This window comes from Anarrhichthys ocellatus, unplaced genomic scaffold (assembly GCF_004355925.1).
Source record: "Anarrhichthys ocellatus isolate YVR2014 unplaced genomic scaffold, GSC_Weel_1.0 scaffold7, whole genome shotgun sequence".
NCBI lineage: Eukaryota > Metazoa > Chordata > Actinopteri > Perciformes > Anarhichadidae > Anarrhichthys > Anarrhichthys ocellatus.
In genome coordinates this window covers 10,349,291-10,373,128 of record NW_022280037.1, presented here as the reverse complement: position 1 = coordinate 10,373,128, position 23,838 = coordinate 10,349,291, and the positions used below count along the sequence as shown (strand labels likewise).

General features: G+C 40.8%; 2 protein-coding genes across 3 annotated transcripts; both read left to right on the top strand.

The window, feature by feature from the left end:
• The first annotated feature begins 17 nt into the window (after positions 1 to 17).
• fbln5 (fibulin 5) lies at positions 18 to 10,677 on the top strand. The gene is made up of 11 exons (XM_031847387.1): positions 18 to 594; positions 766 to 820; positions 1,022 to 1,070; positions 1,249 to 1,518; positions 5,527 to 5,649; positions 6,450 to 6,566; positions 6,766 to 6,882; positions 7,394 to 7,516; positions 8,044 to 8,170; positions 8,272 to 8,467; positions 9,874 to 10,677. The coding sequence occupies exons 1-11, from the start codon at positions 551 to 553 to the stop codon at positions 10,033 to 10,035; spliced, it is 1,383 nt and encodes a 460-aa protein (XP_031703247.1). The 5' UTR covers positions 18 to 550; the 3' UTR covers positions 10,036 to 10,677.
• A 786-nt stretch (positions 10,678 to 11,463) lies between these two features.
• tc2n (tandem C2 domains, nuclear) lies at positions 11,464 to 23,838 on the top strand. Of its 2 annotated transcripts, XM_031848111.1 has the most exons (13): positions 11,464 to 11,549; positions 12,563 to 12,637; positions 12,728 to 12,922; positions 14,111 to 14,281; positions 14,880 to 14,959; positions 16,681 to 16,750; positions 17,071 to 17,121; positions 17,674 to 17,774; positions 18,515 to 18,631; positions 18,869 to 19,060; positions 21,775 to 21,889; positions 21,995 to 22,194; positions 22,392 to 23,838. In XM_031848111.1, exons 2-13 carry the CDS (start codon positions 12,571 to 12,573, stop codon positions 22,500 to 22,502), a joined length of 1,470 nt encoding a protein of 489 aa, XP_031703971.1. In that variant the 5' UTR covers positions 11,464 to 11,549; positions 12,563 to 12,570; the 3' UTR covers positions 22,503 to 23,838. The 2 variants fall into 2 exon arrangements, with proteins under 2 accessions (XP_031703971.1, XP_031703972.1); XM_031848112.1 differs by lacking the exon at positions 17,071 to 17,121.

The window sequence follows — 23,838 nt, the reverse complement described above, 5'->3', positions numbered from 1 at the left end:
GCTTTTCTTTTTCTCTCTAACGCGCATTCATGCAAACCAGATGTGGCTACTACAGCGTGGATGGCCTGCGTTGCCTGCGCCAGGTGTGCAGTGTCATTCAGCTGTAGTCCTGTGTGTGGGGGGCTGTTTATAACTTTGGAAACAGACACCCACTGTGTATGCTTTGTGCCCCCCACAGCACAGGAGTCGCAGCTTGTTGGCGTGAACGCGCCGCTGTCTCTGGCCGGAGGGGGCTGGCCCTCCCTGATTGAATCCAGCTGTTGTGAGTGCGCTCGGAAGGGGCCAGTCAATTTGCATTGCTAAATAATCTGTGGAGCCTGACAGAGCGGAGCAGAAACGGTCCATTTTGAAAAAGGCATTCCTGCAACACTTGGTCAATGCTCCGCAGCTTCAGCTCGACCAGAAGACAGCGGTTAATGAAAACCTAGTGTCGGTTTTCGCGTAAAGGCGCATTGTTGGAGGAGTGGCGCGAGCCCTGCTGGGTAGTGGTGAGGGGATTTGGGGAGAATTTACGGGTCGTCTAAATCTTTCCTTTGAGAAACCATCAACCATGCTTTTTGAAGTACGTGGCTTCAGGTTCTGCTCTTCTGCAAAGTCAGTAAACTTACCTTTTTTTTCTTTGCGTAACGGAGTTATTTGTGCTTTACTTGTGTTTGAATGGATATGTAACAGGATGCTTGCACCGATTTCCTTCCTTTTTTTTTTTTTTTTTTTCAGCGACACTTTCTGACAAAAGTTTAAAATGTTGACATTCCCTCTTTGCAGGATGTTGGCAGCTCTGGTATTTATTCTGCTATGTATCCAGCCTGGACACGGACAGGTAACACAGCAGCACCATCCTGTGTTTTCATTCATTTTAAAACCAAGATCATGGTCAAGAGTGATTGAACTGTCACTATGTAAAGATTGAATAATGCATGGCAAATTGTAACGGATACAACTTCTCATTGAAATCGTATTTCAGGAATAGTTTTGTAGTTTGTCAGAATTTTCAAACAGCCTCTTGATCATCTCTCCACAGACCTGCACAGAAGGTTTTGCTTATGACCGCATGTCGAGACAGTGTATAGGTGAGTGACATGACTTCTGCTCACATAATGTATAAGTTAAATTGTGGGCATGTCATTAAGACCCGTATGTAGAGTGTGAAGTAGAATAAGTTCCCAAATTCCCATATGTTGAGAAGTAAATGAATCACAAGCCGACAGATGTCCTGGATGCAGGAATGATCTTATCATTGTATTCCAGATGAGGATGAGTGCCGTACCCAGCCAGATGTTTGCAGAGGAGACATGCGCTGTGTGAACCAGAACGGAGGCTACCTGTGCCTCCCGAGGAACTTGTACAATCAGCCGTACAGACCGGAGATCCCGGCCCTACCCGAGCCTGTTTACCCAGACTCATCGGACCAATTCCTCCCAGCCCCACCGAGATCTGTGGAGCCCAGCTACCCCAGAGTGAGGACCACTGCGCATTGCATCCTGGGATATAGTCCTGCAGAGGATGGCACCTGTAATGGTGAGTAACTGACCAACTGTAAGTAAAAGTACTATTACAACAATGTACAAATACTCCACTATATGCAAGTCATGCATTCAAAAAAATAAAGAAGTATCATCATAACAATGTACTAAAGAATTAACAGTAAAAGTTGTTGTGAATTTTATATTATAATAATAATAATATAACATTGTTTGATTGTCAATACTGATGAATATGTGTAATCGGTACTTTTAACTACTTTATTTAGTTTGGTAGTTTAGTCCAGGGGTTCTCAACCTGGGGGTTGTGGCCCCTCCAGTAGGTCACATGACAAATGTAATGGGTCCTGAGATAGTTAACGGGCAGCAAAGAAGAAAAAGAAAAGTTTTGAATCTGTCTCTGCCCACCCCATCGAGTTTGAGTTGACAATTCTGATTCTGCCTGGGCAAGGTTAACGTTGTCAACTGAAGCGAAACAAAACAAAAAACACTACAAAATGAATTGGTTGGATTTAGTAAAAAACATTATGCTTTGGCTTCAAATGACACATGAAACAAAACAAAAAAGTTAAACGCAAGTACTTAATTATGTTTAGGTAAGTAAACTACTTGGTTATGTTTTGGTAACAAATGGTTTGCACGGGACACAAACACCACCAAGAATGGATGGTGTCTGTCTCTTACTGCAGCTGTTTGCAGTTTCTCCTCCCTTCGCTGAATCTCTGCGCGACAGATGTGAACGGTCTGAGAACGACAGGCCCGACATCTGCCGCCTCCTGCTGTGTATCAGATGTTAGAGTGAAACTATAGACGAGGGGACATGAGGAACACACGATAGAGGCCAGAAATTCAGTGCAAGTTACCAGAGATTACGGTTGAACTCCAGGGGGAACGTATGAATCCGGTCAGATCACAGGGACAGATGCCGTTTGATGCCCGGTGCAGCGACATTTCTGCCGTCACCCAGCCGAAGCAGAGCGGCGTTCAACTCCTCTCGGTGAAGACATTTCTGCTTTCTGATTGATTCTGTTGAATTTCACAACCGCAAGAATTCCCAGCTGTTGGATAAACACTAAATGTCTGATGCTGCATTTCCCCAGTGCGTCCAGCCGGGACAAGCTGTTGAAAATGGCCTCCTTAAAGTCCATTTGGGGTGTTTTGGATAAATCAGCCGTGACCCTGTAATGAGTGGAAAATGTGCACGTATAGAAGAGTTTTCTCTGAAGAGAGCTTTAGAGTTTAGCTCATGCACAAATATGGACTGTTTGTCTTTGTAGGGCAGAGGACCTGTCAGGGAATCGGCTCACAACCTTGTTTGGGTAAACTACATCATCACAGTGCCAAAGATGAGGTCATGTGTTGCCAAATCTGTTTCATGGAGAACAGGCATGCCTCTGTTGAGGCCATTCGTAACCAGTCCTCAGACCCTGGGTGGATGTGTGTGGTGACGTAGTGGGTTATTGATTGATGCTGCTGTGGGGCAGAAATTAAACAGACTGTGACTTCCCGTCTGAACCTGCAACAAACATTGCTTTGTCTTTAAGTTGAGGCATTAAGGCACTACACTCCAACAATGTCACTAATGGCACCAGTGTGGGAGACTAATGGAACAAATTAGGCCTTGCGTTTATGCATTTGTGGGTTTTGTTTTTTAGGTCAGATAGTACTACAAAGGCCTTTTACAAGCAGCGCTATTATGGCGTGTAGTAGTCTTACCTGTGTCTTAGCTGGTTTCTTGCTGCACCAGGTTACACACTTTACAAATAGACTATTATTAATCTTCCCTAGTGGTGTCTAGCTAAGCAGATCCACTATGTGGACACCTGATTGTTGAACATCTTATTACAAAACCATAAGCATTAACAGCTGCCAATGCGTCTGTGAAGAAACTCCACCAGATTTCAGACCCTGGCTGCAGGAATTTGCTTCCAATCACCCGCAAGATTAATGGAGAACGTTTGCCGTGTTGAAACAGGAAAGGGCCTTCCCCAAACTGTTTACTCAGAATTATAGTCGAGAGAGTCATTGTGTGCATTAAGATTTTCCTAAAAGGAGTGGTGTCGCTTTCTTGAAAAGCATCAGATGAGAAGAATGATAACTTGAAACTACAGCCAGAAGCCAATTAGCTGAGCATAAAGACCGGAAACAAGGGGAAACAGCTAGCCATAACACGTTCTATCTCGTTTGTTTGATCCAAACAAAAACGAAAGTATTAAAAGCCAAGAAACGGTCTGGCACAACTTGCGACCACAACAGTTTTGTTGTATGGATTAAACCAACAAGATGAAGTGGTGATGGTATGTGGATTTGTTATCTTTAGATAGAATCAGACAAGCTGGCTGCCCTCTGATTTCAGCTAAGAGAATCGTCTCCTGGCTCCAGCTTCATATTCTCAATATTCTCATCAAGAAAGCGAATAAGTGTGTTTGACAAAAAGTTGAACTATTCTTTTAACTAGAATACAAAAGGGCATCGCCCGAACCGGACACGAGACTTCACTGGGAACAGTTTTCACTTAAAATAAAAACTAATTACAACCAGATTTTAAAATGACCCCGAATAAAGAGGAAAGACATGTTGCTGTTGGGTTTTTCATTTTTCATCTTTCATGGATTGCTCAAGCACACTTTCTCACACACGTGAACGTCATATGACCCAGCAAGCCGAGAGTATTGTAGGTCAAATGATGACACTTCACTTGGGACCGTGCAGTTCATTTCCGCTCGTAACTCCGGTTTTTGGGGATTTTCATGTTTTACTCGAGTTCAAGGATTGCATGCTCCTCTGTGGCTTGAGAGAAAAACGGCCAATCTTGTAGGCTTTTGAAAACCACAAATGCACAATAGCTGAAAACAAGACTGTTTGTGGCATTTCACAGTTACAGCTTGCTGATGATCACATTCAGTGTATTTTCCATTTGATTTGATAGCAGATGATGAACAAGAGTACGTGGCATCAACAGCCACTGGGGGTTATTTTGAAACAGCTTGTGTACAAATTTGAGGTCAACTGGTTCAAGTTTTCTCAGTTTTCCGACATGTTCAAACAAACTCCATCGGTCTTGTCTTCCCTGCAGCTGATCAGGGTTGTCAGCGGTGACCTCAAAGCTCGTGGGCAGCTCATGAAACAGTCTATATAAGGAGCTGAACTGAAATGATCCTGCAGCTCGTGCATGTATGTTGGAGATCTGCAGTAATGCTACACATGGGGTGCAGATGACGATCATTCAGAGAGGTTTTGACTGGTAACTGCAAGCAGGTGTCGGGGGGGCCTTGTAGCTGTTGGCCGGTGGCCTCCTCCACCCCCGTGAAGGGCCAGCAATCAGTTGCCACAAAGGGCGACGGTCCCACTGACGGACGTTATCGCTTATCAAAGCTGCCTGTCCAACCATTGGCTGGGCTCCCACCCACTTCCCCCAATGCTTTTCTAGAGATCGGTGACTTCATGGTCTGAGAACCAGAAACAGAGGTTGGAATTTGTGATTTATCACATCCTCATAAGGAAATATGGCTATTATGTGTGAGCTGCTCCAAAGGAATTCAGATTGCAATCTGAGAAATCTTTATTCTTGTGCAAAAACAACTGTAGATTGATGCTGTATTGAAATGTTAACTGTTGTGTTAAGATGTTTTTTTTTTTTTAACACAGGTTGGTGAAAACCTGAGCGTTGGAGAAACAGACTTTTGGGCAATCTGTCAGCCAGCAGTCTAGTGGACAGGCTTTCGAGCAAGGCCTTTAACGTTACCATCACTCGACTGTGTAGCTTTTATGACCTGCAATTTTTATTTTTGAAATATAGCATCAGCAGTGTGAATCAGAAAAAGGACTTTTTTCCCAAATTTTACTTTTTTAAATGGTTTTATCGCACGCTAAAGTTCTTGTCTCTCTCCATATATCCATCCATCTATTTATCTTGTTCCTTACATTCTCCACTCAGGATTGAACTTTTCTTTTTTGTTTGTTTTTAACCACAAAAAAAAGGGGGGGAAAACAATTATCAATAATAACACCCCTCTCTCTCCTCTGCTGCTTCTCTCTGTTCCAGACATTGATGAATGTGAGACAAACTCTCATCACTGTAACCCCACCCAGGTCTGCATCAACACAGCAGGCGGCTACACCTGTTCCTGCACTGAAGGATACTGGCTCATTGGAGGACAGTGCCAGGGTGAGTGAACATCTGCACAGCATAAGAGTATATAGTGGCTTTACGTGTATGAACATTGCATGAACTTCACATTAGTGCTGAATGTTTTCAAAAGTATACCAATCAGTTTATTCAAGTTTTGGAAAATCAATTTGCAGAGATGTGAGATGTGTTTAAGAAAGCTAAACCATTGGTGAACGTTGTTGTTGTGAATTGATGACGTTGCTTTCAGAAACCGTTGGAACGCCCTTAAATTGTGGTGCGTTCACAGTCTTTAAAATCTTTAATGCAACCAGCGATGAAACATCGGGACCAAAAAGTGATTTCAATGATTTCTGGCGTTATACAATGGTTGATTGTATCAATTCTGTGATGTTTTAGTAGTCTTTTGTGTCTCTTTGTAGTCATTTAAAGTTTCCTTGAGGTCATTTTGAGTCACTTCCTGGTTTATACGTGTCTCAAATGACTCAGGGCAATGCTCAAGTAGGAATATCAGTGCAAGTATTTCCTAAACTTAAGACCATATTACTTGTAAGACTGTTGGATAATGTAGAAAAGACATTTCTGCTTCCTGTCTTCATTTACAAAATGTTATTACGTCTTAAAGCTTTCACCCTCCTCATCTAGAACAGCGCCCTCTTCATGTTATGTGCAGCAGAGCAGCTCAGCAGACTTTTTGCCAAATCAAATCAATAAATCATGAAGAAGCAGTGTCTTATTAAGCTGGGTTTTTTATTTATTTGTAATTTAACACAGTAGACAGACCTACAGTATGTCTATATTCTGAAACATAACCAGTTTGTCTTTTTCTTTCTGAACAGATATTGATGAATGCCGCTATGGTTACTGCCAACAGCTGTGTGCCAACGTCCCCGGCTCTTATTCCTGCTCCTGTAACCCCGGCTTCATCCTCAACCCAGACAGCAGGACCTGTCAAGGTACACACACACACACACACACACACACACACACACACACAGGGGCATAACACTTGCCCTGTGCAAATAATCACACGCACATACACACATGCACACTGTTTCTTTTCCTACTTTGCTGTCACACAGTTAAATACTCATGCACACCTCCATGCTGTGCACCAATGTTGCGTTAAACTCCCGTCCACCGTTGTTCCTCCAGATGTGGATGAGTGTGAAGATGAACCGTGCAGTCACGGCTGCTTCAACACCTACGGCTCCTTCATGTGCAACTGTGACGAGGGATTCGAGTTGGCGTCCGACGGAACTACTTGCATTGGTGAGACGAGCTGGTTCTGGTTTTTATATATTTTATATCTAGAAAACGGCATTTTTTGACTTTGAAGCCAGTCTGTAGAGCATTAAAGTTTTACATCCTATGGAATAAAACTGATACTAGACTTTTCCCAACTGATAAACGTGGAATGTTATCATTCTAAATGAGCCAAACTATATATTAATCAACTAGATATACTTTAGATTTAATCTTGATTTTATTAGATAATGTAATATATCCTTAACATTGTCTTTCCATTCATCTATTTTCTATAACTGCTTATCCAGTGCAGCATCACAGGAAGATGGAGCCTGTTCCAGTTGGGTATCACAGGCTGGCTTCTATACTGTTGACAGACAAACATATTCACACTTAAAGCCTCTTTGATCCACAGAACTGGTTGAATTTGAACCCAAGACTTTGTCGTTAGGCATTAGTTCTGACTGCTGAGCCAGTGAGCGGCCCTCACAATCGTTATTTGATCATCATTAATTCTTTCTTTTATTCCCTGTAGACTTGGATGAGTGCAGCTTCTCTGAGTTTCTGTGTCAGCACAGATGTGTGAACACCCCCGGCTCTTTCTCCTGCGTCTGTCCGCCGGGATATTATGTATTTCAGGACGGCAGGACTTGTGAAGGTAAACTTCAGGACAGAGGACAACTGAATAAATGTCTTTCTGGCGGGCAGTTTAGATGCAGTGTCAAAGAGGGGAAATATTCGGCCAACTTTGAATGAAAACACAACTCACAAAGCTGCTGTGAATTGTCTTGTGTGTTGTAATCTTTATTTTATCAGGAACGTTTTAAATGTTATTTAATCCTGCTTTCTTTGATCACATTTTGCTTGGAATATTTTTTTCATCTGTCACCTAAAATGTGTCTTATTTGAGATTTGTTTGTGTGTGGTTACAACGCACCCGCAATGCTACACTAAAGACATTCAAGCCAGCATTTGGAAAAGTTGCACATGTGTATCAGCTAATGTTTAAAACAAGTGTCCCCTTATTAAGTATTATTATGTGCTCTCTTTGTTCTTTGTACCATTTCCAGCCATTCTCAAATACCGTATTGTTGATGCTCTCTAAATGTTGCTTCTCTGATGATGATGATGATGATGATGATGATGAATTAACTGACTTTGATTGTTGTGTGTTTGATTTTAAAGATATCAATGAATGTGACACTGGTAACAACACCTGTACAACAGCACAAGTATGTTTCAATTTCCAGGGAGGCTATACATGCCTGGATGCTTTACAGTGTCACTCTCCTTACGTCGAAGTTGGTGACAAGTGAGTACTTCTACCGTTGCATTTACGTATTCGTTACCGCACAGAAGTGACATGTTATATGTTGCATTATATCTTAAACTGCCCCTGTGTGTCCTCTGCAGTCAGTGTATGTGTTCTGCTGAGAACCCTGCCTGCAGGGACAAACCCTTCACTATTCTGTACCGACACATGGACTTGTCGTCGGGGCGCACTGTGCCTGCAGACATCTTCCAGATGCAGGCCACCACGCGCTACCCCGGCGCCTTCTACATATTCCAGATAAAGTCGGGCAATGAGGGGCGAGAGTTTTACATGAGGGTGAGTACGTCAGAGATCCATAAAACTGGAGACACCAAGTATCACATTTTTAACGCTTTAAAGGGGCAGATTTTCATTGAAATAAATGTCTGTTAAGTCACCATCGCTGAAGGAGGTAACATGATGGTGATGGAGCCTATGGTCCACTGATGTGGTGTCTGTGGCGAAATTGTTTTAAGCAGATCCTCTAGCGAACAAAAAACAAGTTTAACAGGTTTTATGTTACTGACATATAAATAGTTTATTTACAAAAATAAAGAAACAGCGCCACCTACAGAAACTCAAACTCTATCACCAGACAGTCCAATGAAATCGCAGAATTGAGCAGGAGAGGAGATAGCAGTACTGTTTGACTGAAACACCACAGTTGTGATTGTTTAGTTACCAAACATGTTGCTAAAATAATAATTAAGAAGTCTTCGATTGATCTGATGTGACCATGGTGCTCCTTAATGAGGTGAACAGTGAGTCAGAATCGATTCAAAAATAGGATTATTCTGCATCAGCATCAGACTGAATTGGCATTAAAGAAAAAAAAAAAACATGGAGTCCTTTGATAATTTGTCATAATTTAATTATTGTGATTTTTTATACGAAGATATGATTTGGGGATAATAACACATTGTTTCACTCCTACAGTGTGCCACACTGTGAATAAAACTGGGTTTGCATGAAAAAACAAATGTTGGGGGTGCAATGCCAAATGTGAGGGTTATGGGGCTTGTACTTTGTATTTAGTTTAAGGTCATGTGTTTGATCCCATTCTCACTTCCTTCTAAATAAACGTGTAGGTTTGCGTATAAAAAAACAAGAAAAAGTTTTGAGCATTTTGTTATCGGTGTTATTCTGAATACAAACCATGAAAACATAAATTATTCAGCTCTAATGTCATTTGTTGACGTGTCACAGTAGTGAAAAAAGTCAAAATGTCTCCTGTGAAAAGGGGCTGTACACCAAGTAAACGCATACAGTGTGTCGGGCACAATGCCTGTAAAGAAAGGGGAGGATGAAGCACCTGACCTTGTCCAGTAGATGGAGCAATAACTTCGTGTAATGTTTTTGTGAGGGTGATTTTTCTTTTTTTTAAGATATACAGTCTCAACAGAGACTTTTAAGGAGGATATATAAAGGTTATCTGCTGCATGAATACCTGACCACATGAGCTTTTACAATATCTTTCTAAAGTTACCTTCTGCTGTCCTTGTTTAAACAAACCCTAGTCTGGTCCTGTATGCACTACGGAAATCACTTTGACCTTCCTTGACTCTGTCCTCGTGTTTGCTGGTTGTAAATGATACGACAAAGCCCTGAGACTTAGATTTCCTCCATCGTGTGCAGCTGTCACATTCGAAGCGTTTCCTGCACTTCATTCCTCACATTCCTCTCCTGTCGTCTGCATCTTTCAGCAAACCAGTAACGTGAGCGCCACACTGGTCTTGTCGCGGCCCATCAAGGGGCCCAGAGAGATGGTGCTGGACTTGGAGATGGTCACGGTCAACAACGTCATCAACTTCAGAGGCAGCTCCATCATTCGTCTGACGGTCTTTGTGTCAGAGCACCCGTTCTGAGCGCCCATAAAATTAACTTTGACGCCCCCCCCCCCCCTCTCAAAGAATCGAGCTGTCCTCATCTGCAGCTGATGTCATGGTTTGTTTGAGACAGTTCATCACCTTTTTTTTGTATCATTATGTCATCCTCAATAAAGACACGTCCGATAAAGACTCCAAAATCAGCTGATGGGAAAAGCATCCCTGTGCTGGAATCCCCACCCTGGTTTAATGGACGCTGGGCTTTTATGGCTGTGATATGGACTTTCGACACATAGGGGTATTTATGGTGTACAATTTCTGACATCCTCTATTTAGAAAATGATGGGAATTACCCTCACTGAATGCCAGCGTATACACAAAACAGTTTTTTTCCTCCCAGTTGTCTGTGAATTTTCACCCCTTCAGATAAACTGTGAAAGTAACTTTTATATGCTGGAAATCAAGAGCTGTCGCTGCGTCATCGTCGTGTTTTTTATTATGAGCCAGTCATTAACTGAATTATTGATCACAGTTTCTTTTACACCAATAAATGCCTTCACCACACAACTGTCTCTGGCATGAGCTGGCCCTAACAGCACACTTTATTTTAGGATTATTAGGTAATGTTTTCAGGAGGACTTTAACAAACTGTGATTATGAATATCAAATGTAGGGACACAAATTGGGGGTGCGGTCACACATTTGTGGATTACATAAAATGTTGATTAAAAATTAAAAAATATCACCGTTTTTCAACACTACCAATTTTTGGCAGTGGGTTGCACAAAAACTAAATTTGGGATTATATCAATTATCAGATTTTGGAGGTGCAGGCTCTGGAACTCCTGACACTAGAAACATGTGGGATTATAATGTAATGTTGTGGGGAGACTATAACAAATAGAGGGATCAGAATGAATAACAAAATCAGGAATTATATTGGATATTACATTTTAATGTAATATTTTTGGGGAGATATTCCAAACATGGGGGATTTGGGGATACATTTTGCAGCACCATGCCAGTGTTGGCAGTGTTTAACACAATTTGGGATTATATTATATCCGTTAACACAATTTGGTGGTGCTATACCAAATATGGAGGATTTAGGGACCATAACAAAACGACAATCTTTGGGGACATTGCATCAAATTTTGGGGGATTTGGGTGCACAATAAGACTTTTTATAACAACGAATAAACTCAATTTGGAGGATCATGACAATCTTTGGCAATGGGGGACATTTGACATTAAAAATAAGAACTAGTCTGTAAATACAGACATACTGGACCTGGATGGTGTAAACCGTGTTGATACTGTTCGGGAGTAGAAAACTAAAATGACACCGAGCAGCTAACAATCAAAACAGAGAGCGAGGCTGTTCGGGGAAGGAAGCGCAAACACGCATGAGCCATCCGGGAAGAGAGAGGGGGGTTACTGAAGTGCTCCATAAACCTGCAGAGCTCTCTGGCATTTCTCTCCAGTCGGCCCGTGAGAGAACTGCACCGCCGGATGTGCAAACTTTATCCTATTAAAGTGGAAACATCGCACGGGTAAGTTCCCTTTTTGACTGCTTTTGTTATGTGAAGTTATGGTTGATTAACTGCAATTTGATGTGTTCAGTAAAGTCAAAGCGACGCACATTCCCTCATATGTCCGCAACACAAAGCGGTGTTTGTTGACTATTGGTTGAGGAAATTAAATAATTCAAACTCAATTAAAATGTTATTTTTTTGTCACAATTTAGCTTTTTAAGGAAAACGTGTTATTATAACACAAAAATATCCTCCCAGCCATGGCAGAGAAGTAAAGGATTTGAGAACACGATGACACATATACAGCTAAACTGTGATTGGGAGGATTTTATTTCATCAAATCACTAACGTTGGGGTTTATGGGGACAATAACGCTTTTTAAGATTATAACAATATGCAAGGGGTTCAAAACAGTGTTACAACTAATCATTTAATGAACACATTTTGTGTCCTCAATAGCTGTTTTATGAGGAACTACAACAATTTAGAGGATTATATCGATATTTAGAACAAATTTTGGGGCGCCATAAAAATGTTTGGTTGGTGCTATACCATATTTTGGTGGTTTTGATGACCTCTAAAATACTTTGGTATCATAAAAATTCATAAATAGGGGGAGGGAAGTAGGAGCATTTTAACACATTTGTGGGTTTTATCAAATTCTATATTATTGGCGTGCAATGCTAACTTTTGTTGTGGAAACTAGATTACATTTTGGGATCATGAAACCACATTTTTGGTACACTGTGCTAAATTTGTCGATAGGGCCACTCTACAACAATGTATCAAATTGTATGGCAAATTTGGGTGATATGGGGGCTTAGTGACTAAATTTGTTATTAAACAAAATAACAAATAGTGAATTCTATGGACTTTTCCCAAATTTTGGGGCACCATAACTCATTTTAGTATTTTGAGTGTTATCAACTCCTGATTAGATCCAGAAAGGTTTGCTCCAGCCCTACTGGTATCACTGTTTACTGTGTAAACTCTAACCTCCACTTACTCTTTCATCATTTAAATATTTCCAGTTGCAGCTATGGAGTGCCTCAAAGACTGCTGCAAGAAGTTCATGAAGAAGAAGGGGAGGGAGCAGGAGGCCCACGGTAAACATGGCATCCTGCACAGCTGCATGTCAGACAGCTCTGGCAGAGTGTTTCTGTTTCTGATTGTGTGATTTTCCGCTTGCTTTCAAGTGATCGTGCTGAAGATGCCTCCTAAGGCATCAGGATGGGAGCCGGAAGGCGGGCGAAGGGAAGTCACAGAAGACTACCTCCTGTCCAAGCTGCCTCCGGACGGCAGAGAGGTGCCGTTCGTCCTGCCAACCTTCAAGGCCTCCTACATCCAACCCAAAAACTCCCGCTACCCCAATTTACAGTCTGGCCCGCAGAGTACGTACCCACTGAAAGATAACATCAGCTGGTTGTTCTCCTTTTGTTTGCATTAAATAATCTTGAAGGATTACATTTGTTAATCTCACCATCATATACAAATGAACTGCAATGAGCAATGATGTAGAAACCTGTCTTAGATCTTTGTGTTGACTTAAAGGTTGGGCTGGCAAGTTATTATGGTGTCTCTAACCACATTGAACACACAGCATGAAAGAAATTATATTGCAAGTGTGGTTTCTCATGTGCTTCATTTGGTACATCATGGCTGACAGGATTGGCTGGATTTTGAAGGTGTGGACCTGAGGGTGGAAATCTGTTTAGCAGCGCTGAGTCAGACCAGCTTTGGGTTTACGTTCACATCGAGAACCGGACGACATCTCGGCTCATATTTGGCCAATGAAATGGCTGTTATTGTTATGCGTTTCTTTTCTGTTTCTCTGGTAATTTAGAAAAAAGAAATGTTTAAATGTAAACATGTCTGTCTGCTTTCGTAGAATTCAAAGCTGACAGCTTTTCTTGTGAACTATTGAAGATCTGAGCTAGCTAACATTTGGTCCTCCACTGCCAGAACAAAGCTGAAACTGTAGATACTCATTTGCAATCGGTTGGTTCTCTGTAGCTTAATTTCTGTCTATTTCTTGAAGATTTTTTCAACCTGAATTTCTCCAGATGTCTGTTTGCTTGATGTGACAAAGATCGTATTCAGGAAAATTATGCTTGTGCGATATATTTTCACTTCAACAGCGCCCCCATCAGGCCACTCATCAGCAGGAAGTGTGTCGAAAGTTCCCCATCCAATATATGGTATAGGTATTTTTACAACATTTAATTCCTGTTCAACAGGTCAGTGGGCAAGTATCCCCCATGCTGCAGCCTGAAACACAAAGACAAAGGGTGAAATAACGTGCAGTTTTTCCTCGACATAGGGTTAGTTTAGGTCAAGATTATGCTGACCGACACATTTTACTCCACCCACTCCACAGAGCCAAGGTGCCACAATGCCTCATGTGTCGAAGTTTCATTAAAATCAGCTCAGAGGCTGCTGCTGTATGACCTGACGTTTGATTACACAACTACCAGGATGTCCTGTTTCTAATTGAATGGCTGCAGTCCTTTAGTTTACTGAAACAAATAATTTGTTGAAAAGGCAGCATGTTGACCTCCAGCCCTGTTGTCTGTCCGCAGGTTCAGCCCGGTGCACGTATGCAGAAAGGAAAGCAGAGCTTCTGGGCTCCAGTCACTTCACCTACAGCCCTGAGTCCAGCTTCCATCAGGGTCAGGTGGCCGAGTACCTCTCCCCCAGATCAACCCGCCGCGGCACACTGAAGAACAGAGACTCCGGTCCCCAAAGCCCAGGTAGCAGAATCCTCATCCATGCTTCGCTTACGTTGTAAATGATTTCAGAAATCAATCTGTGTACATTTATAGCTCATAATTCTGCTTACCGTCTTTTCGTGTTCCAAAGAGCTTATGCTCGATATGAAATCAGGAAGTTTGTGTCTTGATATCAACGTGCATATTCATCATTATATACCTATTCCTGAACATAAAATAGACACCTATTTGTGTTATAGTACAGGAAATATTTGTGATGGAAAAAAGGACTTCTTCTTTTAAGAATGAAAGAAGAAGAGTTTTACAGAAAATGGGAAAAATGGATTAGGTTTAGGAATAAAGACATAGACACTGTTTAATTCTATTGACAGTAATGTCAATTGTTGTATAAAAGTTTTAATAAACAAATCGTACTGTATACTGCATCAGTAGTTATATTTTTGTTTTACTTGTGTACGTTTTAAGGCAATAAAGACTCAAGTGATAACAAAAGATTAGACATCCATTCAACAGTTAGTCCTGATTTACACTTTGCCTGCTGTTCAGAAAGCATTTATTGCTGATTTAATGACAGATACCTATAGACAAACTGAATTGTGGGTTGATGTTTTGCTTCCAGGTAGGACGCTGAATGTGGGCGACGAGCAGCGACTGAGCAGCTCAATGTTTGATCTGTCCAGCCCTCAGATTCACATGCAGGTGAGACTGTTCACTATCTAATCTGTATTCAGTCAGCGTTTCTCACCCTGTGTCAACCAAGACTAAATATAGTTTTACAGTTTCCACTGTCCTCAGCAGCAGAGAGGAACATCTGGCAAACACGCCTCACAGGCTGGCGTTTTGATTTAAGGTACAAAGTTAGACGGTCATTCCTTTCTGAAGAGTTGAAAAAGGGAGACAAAGTATATTTAAAGGGAAGTTCACCCCAAAATCCCAGTGTTTGGTTTGTCCGTTGTGGGCTACCGTAGAAAAGAGGACCAGTGAAATCTAGTTATTTCACACTAGATAAGTGAAATAAATCCAGTTTTAATTTTGTTCATCAGCTGATTAATGGTAATTCATCTTAGTAAAGTAATGTATAATGCCATTATATGTCTTTTTACATTCCACTTTATTGTTTATAACTTTATTAAACCAGGATTAGTGCCTCACTGAAATCAAAATCTCTTTGTGTATGTTATTGATTATGTCTCATTTGGGCCTCCAAGTCTTTAAAATAACAAAAACACCTCAAGAGATCCTCTATGTATTACAGGAAGTGAACGGAGGGCAGCTTGTGAGTCATTCTGAAAATGATCTTACAGGTATTTGAAATCTTAAAGTGATGATTAATTTCGGCTTCAGCACTTATTCCTCCAGCTGACCCTGAATGTATCTCTGTTTGCTGCATATGAATCATCCATTGACTATCTTGGACGAAGTGCTATTTAATCAGTAATCCAATAAGTAAAACAAAGAGTAAGTTGGGGCGTGTTACAAACATTCAGTCTAACGTCTCGCCCAAAACCGTGATAACCATTATAATGTCTCATTCTGGGCACGCACTTTGCAAAGAGCAACGTTAAAGCAATACACTCATTGCCTTGCTTATTGTGAACCGACACAGAAATATTTTCTGTTCACGGTTCATGCCTGTTGATGACTTTAATATCCAGAGCAACATGCAGTGGGTGTATGATTACAGTTCAATTAACCCAAATGTTTAGCTTGGCAGCGTTATGAGCAAAGAGCATTTAGTAATGAAAGTGTGAAAGGCACAGCACCTTGGCAGAAGATCTAACGGTAAACAAATAAACCCGGGTTTCCTGAATAGGAAGGTAAAGAAATAAGAACCAGTTGAGATGGTCCTTTCAAATTTAGGAGACGACAGAATGTTAAGTGATTTTCATTACGGATGGCAATATCCAGACAGAAATGTCTCAAAAACTATTGGATAGATTGCTATAAAATTTGGTACAGACATTCATGAATCCCCAGCAGACGAATCCTGACGACTTTGGTGACTTGCAGGCTTTTCCTCTAGCAACACAAGGAGGTTGCCATTTTTGGTTATGAGGAAATAATTCTCAACAACTACTGGATGGATTGGCATGAAATTTGGTTCAGACATTCATGTTCCCCAGAGGATGAATTGCAATAACTCTGATCCCCTAACTTCGCATCCGGCGCTAATTTAAACTTGTCCAATACTTTAACAAATTACTTTTTCATCAGCCTCATCTATACTTTGGTTTTATTACCAAAGATAAACATAATTAACATTACACCTACTTAACATAGCTCATTTAGCTACAGCCTCACAAAGTCAAAAGCGTGTCTGTACTCTTGTAAAATGATAAAGTTTTGTGATTCAGTGGAAACAGTAATGACTCTGTCATGCAATGCTAACCATCTTTATGTGTGTTTGTATTAACCTTCAGTGCTTCGACTCCGTCTCCAGCGTCCTCAGCAGCACGTCCTCCATGATTGGCTCCATTGAAAGCAGCCTTGGTAACTTAAATACACATTTGTTTTGTCTACAAACAATTTCCCCTTTTCATGCTTTCTAGTAAGTCAGATTAAGATCACTCTGCATTGTGCAGTCATGAAAGGGAAGGCAGTAATCACTTGCAAATGTTTTCACTCAGGTCCACCACTGAGCTTCAGAGATAAGCCTTGTTACATAAAGTATTTCATAAGGAGAGACGGCTTAGTCATAATAAGAGACAAATCATTTATATGAAGTTGTGTTTTTTTTTTTTCTTTTAATTGAAAGGTATGTCACAAATATGTTAAAAAATATCCAAGAAAATCTTCTGTCTCTATTACAGACTCTGTTTACATCAATGATGCTCGGTGCTCAAACGTAGTCAACGTTGAAGGAAAGTGTTTCTCTGATGTTGAATTTTTTTTTATATCAAGATGTAGGCCATATTGCCCTGAGAATTGTTTTGTTGACGCTGTTTACGCTCCTTCTATGCACTACTGTTTTGTTTGTCATGTTTTTGTTGGGGCTAAAAGGGGCTACAACTGCATTTTGTTGTGCAAGTATATTGTTGTGCAACCCTGTGTTTGATAAGGACAATAAATTGTCCTTGAATCCTTGCATTATATTCTTTGCAACAATAAAACAGTGTTGCTTTTCATGGATTAATAAGCAGCATCACATGTAGCTCTGCATATTTAATGCAATGCAATGGACAGAAAGCGTCAATGAAGTAGATGTAATAGATAACAAGAGCAGAACATTTGATGTACTTTGTAATGTTATTCACAAAAAAAGAAGTGAAATAAATGACTCTTTGATTATGGATTTAATTTGGCGTAAAAGCGTATACATTTCCTTATATGTCCGCTTATAACGCTCGTATAGCTCCACCATTACATCCCATAACATCCAGTAATGTGTTCCTGTTGTGCTGCTGATGTTACAGACTCCGTCACCCTGTCTGGGGACGAGCGTGATTTGGGGAAGGTGTGCGTCCGAGTGAGCTACCAGGAGGCTCTGGAGCAGGTGTGGATCACCGTGGTTCAGGTAAGGTTACGTGCTGTGAGAGGAGGAGAGCCCGAGAGCACAAACGGCTCCATTGTGCTCTGCTGCAGCATTTCTCAATGAAACCTTTGTGTGTCAGTAACACAGGTCTCTGTTAGCTTGTCTCAGCGCTCTATTAACTTTGGCTCAGACACTTGGGAGAAAAAGGTTGTTTTCTTTAAGACACAGAACTTTCCTCATTGATGCTGAAACACAGTGATCAGTGTGTGTATTGCACAATCAATCTTTTTGTATTATTTTTTGTTTTTATTTTACAGTTTTCTGGCTTTAATGCAGAGATGTGCACTAATTCGTCAATGAACAGGAGCAAACTTAAAAAAATTGGGCACCTCTTTCCCACCAAATTCTTTTTTTGGTCAGCGCTGCACTTGAACTATCCTTTGGGACATTTGGATGGACAAGTAGAGCGGCGGGGTCGCACAAATATTAAAAAAATACAAAAATTTAGTCTTTCCTGGAGCATAAATTAAGCATATCATGCTTACATAGAGTTTCCAAAGAAAAGAAAAGAGTACTTTGAGCATTAAAACATTCTCTACAAGTATTTAAAAAATGCTAAAAATGAATATAAGTACTCACACATACAGGATTGATTTATCTGAGGTTTATCTTGTTTTTGTATTTATGTCCTTTTTTGCTAGGTAGAGCAGTTTGTTTTAAGAGCATATAAATAGATTTGACCTGCCTCGACTCAAACGTTATTTTCCTTCTTTCGTTATCAGTGTTCAGACCTCAACCGTGTTCCAGATGGAGTGGAACAGCAGAAGATTGGATTTAAAGGGATCATCACCCTCCCCAAACCCATACAGTTCAAGAGCTCGATCAAGGACTACTGTCAGGTACTGACCGCTGCCTAAAACCTGATATTTTACGTTCATGGTTACAAATTGAATTGTAGCTCAGAATTTTTTCTGCTACATTTTAAGTGAAGGATTATTAATAAAACAACTTTTGTACGCAAAGGTGAACTATTCTTTGCAGGGTTTTTATTCCAGTAGAATAGTTTGCATCAGATGGATTTATTATTTCAGATTGAGTTGTGGAAAAACATCACATTTCACTGTCTACTCTTTTAGGATGTGTCCTTCATGGAGACCTTCGTGTTTGCGCTGCATCTCCAGCAGTTGCGCTGCAGTGCTTTGATGTTGCGACTGCAGACGCACAACCCCAAGAAACGCACGGTGGCCGAGTGCGTCCTCTCCCTACGACAGCTCGGCCCTCAGGAGACGGAGCACTGGCTCGAGCTCAACTCTCCGTCCAAATCCTCTGTGAGTGTTCACTTCACGTCAGGCCTCTGGCACTGGTCTTAAGGCTGGTGTCCGGTTTTTGTTTCCATTACATTGTTTGTCACTGGTAGCACAGTTTGAGAACATTTACAGGATGATCAGGAATTGAAGAATTATTATGTCAAACCAGAAGCAACTCGTAGAATAGATTTTCTTTGTACATTAGTCTAATCGTTAGCACGGTTTAACAGTTGCAAAATATCCTCAAGGTCACATACGATTTCCATTTGTTCAACTCCTCGTATATTATCTATAATTAAAAACAAAAGTACATTGTTTATTGGTTATTTTGATATTGCTGATATTTGAGCTAATATTAGCATGCTAACATGTGCTCAAAGACAATGCAATATAAGTAAATGGGGTTTTTTTCAGGGGGTTTTTGGTTAGATAACTGAAATACGGGATACGAGATTTTAACATTTTGTTCTACATTACAAACAAGTGTCTAAATAGGACTACCGAACATCATCACCGACGAGTCCTCATAGTCACATAGCTTATTTTCCGCAGTAATCCAAATCCCATTGGCTTTTTGTTTGTGGAACCAGTGCAATGCTCACTTCCTGGTTGGCCTGTCATCCCTACAGCACTCTATTTGGACATACGCCAAAGTATTGGACGAACAGAAATTTTGACCTAATGATGTTGCTTGGGGAAGAGTCAGAGAATCAGCAAAGTGATTACAAGTCATCCTGAAGGGGACATGAATGTTTATACCAAATGTTTGACCCCAAATATCTCAAAGTCCCCAAATGTCAACCCTAATGGTGGCACTGGAGGAAAAAGTCAGCGGATCATCAACATCAGCAGTGTTAGCTGAGCGTGTCTAACCTGCTGTCCAGCTGTTGTGGCCAAGAGGAAAAACTGGCAGTGTGGGAATATCGCAGACTTTTATTATTTATTCTCCACTGTTTCCTATGTTGGCTGCTGTCTTTTATCACCCCTTTGTAAGAGTACAGTCAGGACAAAGCACTGTGTGTGCCTCATAAAACTGTCCCCATGATGCATTGTAGCTCTCTGGCATGTACCGTACTCTTGGCCCCAACAAGGGAAACGTTGAGGCGGACTTTATGCTGTTGCATAATCACAGGAAATAGAGAAATGGGATTCATTATCAAGGGAAATTGGGAAACATGTTTCTATTGGAGAGAAGAAACCAGAGCGTGGATTCTGGAAATGTAAGACCTGGAAAGTAGGTCAAACCGCAAACCATTTCAATGGCAAAGAGTGGTTTTGTTGATAAATGGATGCATGCTTGGCCAGTGACAGTAAAAATGAAGTGTTTCTGCACTTAGTGGTTCGGACGGTGAATCATCTTTCAGAGGGTCGATTTCATTCAGTGAGTGATTTTATCCATCTTGTGGACACAAAAGACACAAATTATCCAAATCACTGTCAGTCAGTCGAAGCGCTTAAGGTTCAAGACAGCTGAACTCGTCAAAGTCTTGAACAGGAAAAATATCAGCAGCATTTTGAGAAAAAGCAGAGCAGCTGGTGGTCCAAGATGAATCAAACATGCAACAACAGCAGCTCTGTGAGGCGGGGAGCTAAATGCTAACATCAGAATGCTAACATGCTCACAATAACAAGGCTAACAAGCTGATGTTTAGCAGGTATACCGTTTAACATATTCACCAATGTAGTTTAGCGTGTTAGGGTTCCGCATTTAGCTCTAAAAACTAAGTGAAGCTGAGGCTGATGACAATGCCATTAGTTTGTCAGGTATTTGTTCACCTGATGCTGGCGCTAGAGGAAATGTCAGGGGATCGACAAAAGTTGTTACAATTCATGCTGAGGGGAACGTGTCTCTCTAGACCAAACGTTATGGCGACCCATCCAATATTTGTTGACAGTTCACTGAAGGAAAGGAAAGTCAAGGGATCAATAAAGTCATAGAGTGTAACACAAAAGTCGACAAAGTCACTTGTCAGCAACCACCTTTTTGTTAAGATATTAGGATATTTACTGACATACTTTATGTGGTAGAACAAAAAGTTCAAATATCTTAAGCTTGTGTTAACCACAGACCTTATTTCAGGTATCAAACCATAAACCCATTCATACTAACATTGACTTTGACACGGGGAACCGGAAGTTTCCAAAGTGCCAACTTATTTCTGGGTTTTAGGACTCATTCCTGCAGGACCATATTAGAGTTCGTCTGGGGACGCATGGCTAAAATCAATATTAGAAGGATTAACACCGTGTTTATCTGCTCTGTATTATGTCTATGAGTCACGACAAAGTTTTTAAAAGTGTAATTCACAAGGAAAGTTTCTGAGAATGTACCTTAACAAATTACTGTACAGTGTAATTCTCAACCTTTTCAAGTCAAATGTAATATCTCTGACTTGTTGAAGGAACACATTTCTCCACTTACAATAAATTACACATATGTTCATACCTCGTACAGTTTCCTTGTACAATTACTGGATGCTTGGGGTCACAAAAATGTTGCCTTCATTCATGTCGTCTTCATTCATTCACAGCCTACTTACCTTTAAGATCTTGTTAAAATCCCTCACTATAACAAACATCCATTGAAGATTTAATATTTTGTCATTTTCACAATGAACACTTAAACGAAATGAGGACACGAAAACTGATATCTGTGTCATGAAAAGTTCAGAGTTTATACATATCTGAATATACTATTATAATTATAGAGATATAATTGAATATTTTTCTTTCAGGTGTGCCACTCTGAGTTGCATCTCACCACCTGTTTTCAACCAGTCAACGGACGCATCCAGCTCCAGGTGCTCGCCGCCCAAAACCTCCCAACCTCCTCCTCACCGCTCACCCAAGGTACTGCAGGTGTGACTGGAAAAAGTCTAAAGTGAAATGCTTTACAAGAAGAAGAAAAAGAGTGATTCCTGTGTGACTAACATGCTGTTGTTTCCACCTCTGAAGCCTTTTTTGTCAAAGTGGAGATGCGTCAGTTGGGGCGGGTGGTGATCAAGAAGAAGACTCGCGTCCTGAAGGCCTCGGGGGGGCAGTGTAAGTGGGCGGAGACTTTTCACTTCCTCTTGGCCTCGTTAGACCAAGCCTGCTCGCTGTCAGTCAAACTCTACAGCCGGAGCTCGGTCAGGAGGAAACACTGTCTAGGACAGGTGAGTTGTTCTGACACCAGGTTTTCTGTTAGACTTTTCCTTTAATTGTTATTCCCCAAGCTCTTTTTTTTTAAGGTGGGAAAAGTTCTCGTTTTAAAAGAACACTCCAGGCCTCACCTCAATACACACACATGTTGTGAAGAAAAGATGAAATGCAACAAGCGGAGGACTTATTGCTTTCCCAATGTTTCTGGCAGGTTCAGCTGGGATTCGACAGCCCCGTCCCAGAAGCAGTGGAGCGGTGGAAGGACACGATGGCTAACCCAGAGAAAGTGGTGTCTGCGTGGCACCGGCTGAGCGCTGCCTGAACCTCCTCTCCTTGCGTCTTCTTTACGCTCTACGGACGTGACGCTCTCGTGGTGCAGGTCCAGCTGTGCCGGCTTGCTTCTCCACAGATGGACACAGTCTTGTACACTAGCTGAGTCATCCCTGACGGACGGGACTGTAAACTACTGAAAGTGCTCTGAACGCCCTGAGACACCAGATTTCCACTGTTCAGGTGCTCGGTTGTAAATAGGGGTTTCGAACAAAGTTTAATCGCTGGAAGTTAGGGTTGTTTTTGTTTAGACACAATTTAACAAAGTCAGCTTCATAGCATTTAGCCGTATATAACGCGGAATTTTGTAACTCACATGCCTTTTTAGGGAAAAACTTGTCACTCTGTTTAAATTAGATAGAACGTTTACAAGCAGAGAAAGTCACCATAAAGCCAAACTCACTTTATCAGTCTGTACTTAAGACCCATCGTAAAGGATAAGGCTGACAGTATTCTATACTTTTCTTATTGTCAACAAACCAAACATCGATCAAAACTAACCATTTCTGGGTTCTTTTTTCAGCCCCATTGGTTCCACTGAAATCTTTAAATACTACTCATGACCACAGTTTTTTTTAAGTCTCTATAATTTCCTAAAACAGCCAGGCACTATAGTGTTCCACAAACATTACTTAAACATGCAATAACTGAATGTTTTGGCCACTTGTTTGCTGCAGAAACAAGTTGTGAACACAATATCATCATCTTTTAAGTTGATACGGCAAACAGTTATGAACATAAATCCAATATTTAATCTTTTTTTTTTAGCTTTGTTTTAGGTCTCGACCAACTCCCGAGGGATAAATCTGACTCTTAACCTGTTAAATGCTCCACTATGTTCACCAGCTAGTTGCTAACTGCATCTGTCTGCTGTTTAGTGCTGAGAAGGTTGTGTACAGTGGGTTTTCAGAGCCTCTTATCTGAAAACAGCACTACATAAATGCAGTCCATTTACCATTTGTAGCCACTTTAAACGGGAGTAAATAGTGTTTTTTCAGGGACTATTTTTGATGTGGATTTATAAACATTTGGTATGTTAGCGAGTGATATGTTTTAATAGTTTTTGGATAACAATGAATTGAGGAATCAGTGATGTATGACTTTGTAGTAAAATCAATTCACTGTTGGTTTTGGTCTTTTCATGATATCCGTTGACAATAAGAGAAATATAAATATCACTCGATTTATCTTTTATTTCCCATCATGTTACTGTAGAATACCAGAGTATCAAACCTTAGCTGTAACGCTTCTGATGAAAGCACTTTATTTTTGATGTATTTAATGTATTAATGTTGAAAGTTTAGTGATTAAAAGTAGATGTCGTTTAA

What these genes read in the sequence shown, in the direction of transcription:
- tc2n (XM_031848111.1), top strand. Translation starts at nt 12,571, where the DNA reads ATGGAGTGCCTCAAAGACTGCTGCAAGAAGTTCATGAAGAAGAAGGGG. An exon ending in CGATCAAGGACTACTGTCAG is followed by an intron (nt 18,632 to 18,868) that starts GTACTGACCGCT and finishes CTACTCTTTTAG; the next exon opens with GATGTGTCCTTCATGGAGAC. An exon ending in GGAAACACTGTCTAGGACAG is followed by an intron (nt 22,195 to 22,391) that starts GTGAGTTGTTCT and finishes TGTTTCTGGCAG; the next exon opens with GTTCAGCTGGGATTCGACAG.
- fbln5 (XM_031847387.1), top strand. Translation starts at nt 551, where the DNA reads ATGCTTTTTGAAGTACGTGGCTTCAGGTTCTGCTCTTCTGCAAA. An exon ending in CATTGGAGGACAGTGCCAGG is followed by an intron (nt 5,650 to 6,449) that starts GTGAGTGAACAT and finishes CTTTCTGAACAG; the next exon opens with ATATTGATGAATGCCGCTAT. An exon ending in TACGTCGAAGTTGGTGACAA is followed by an intron (nt 8,171 to 8,271) that starts GTGAGTACTTCT and finishes TGTCCTCTGCAG; the next exon opens with TCAGTGTATGTGTTCTGCTG.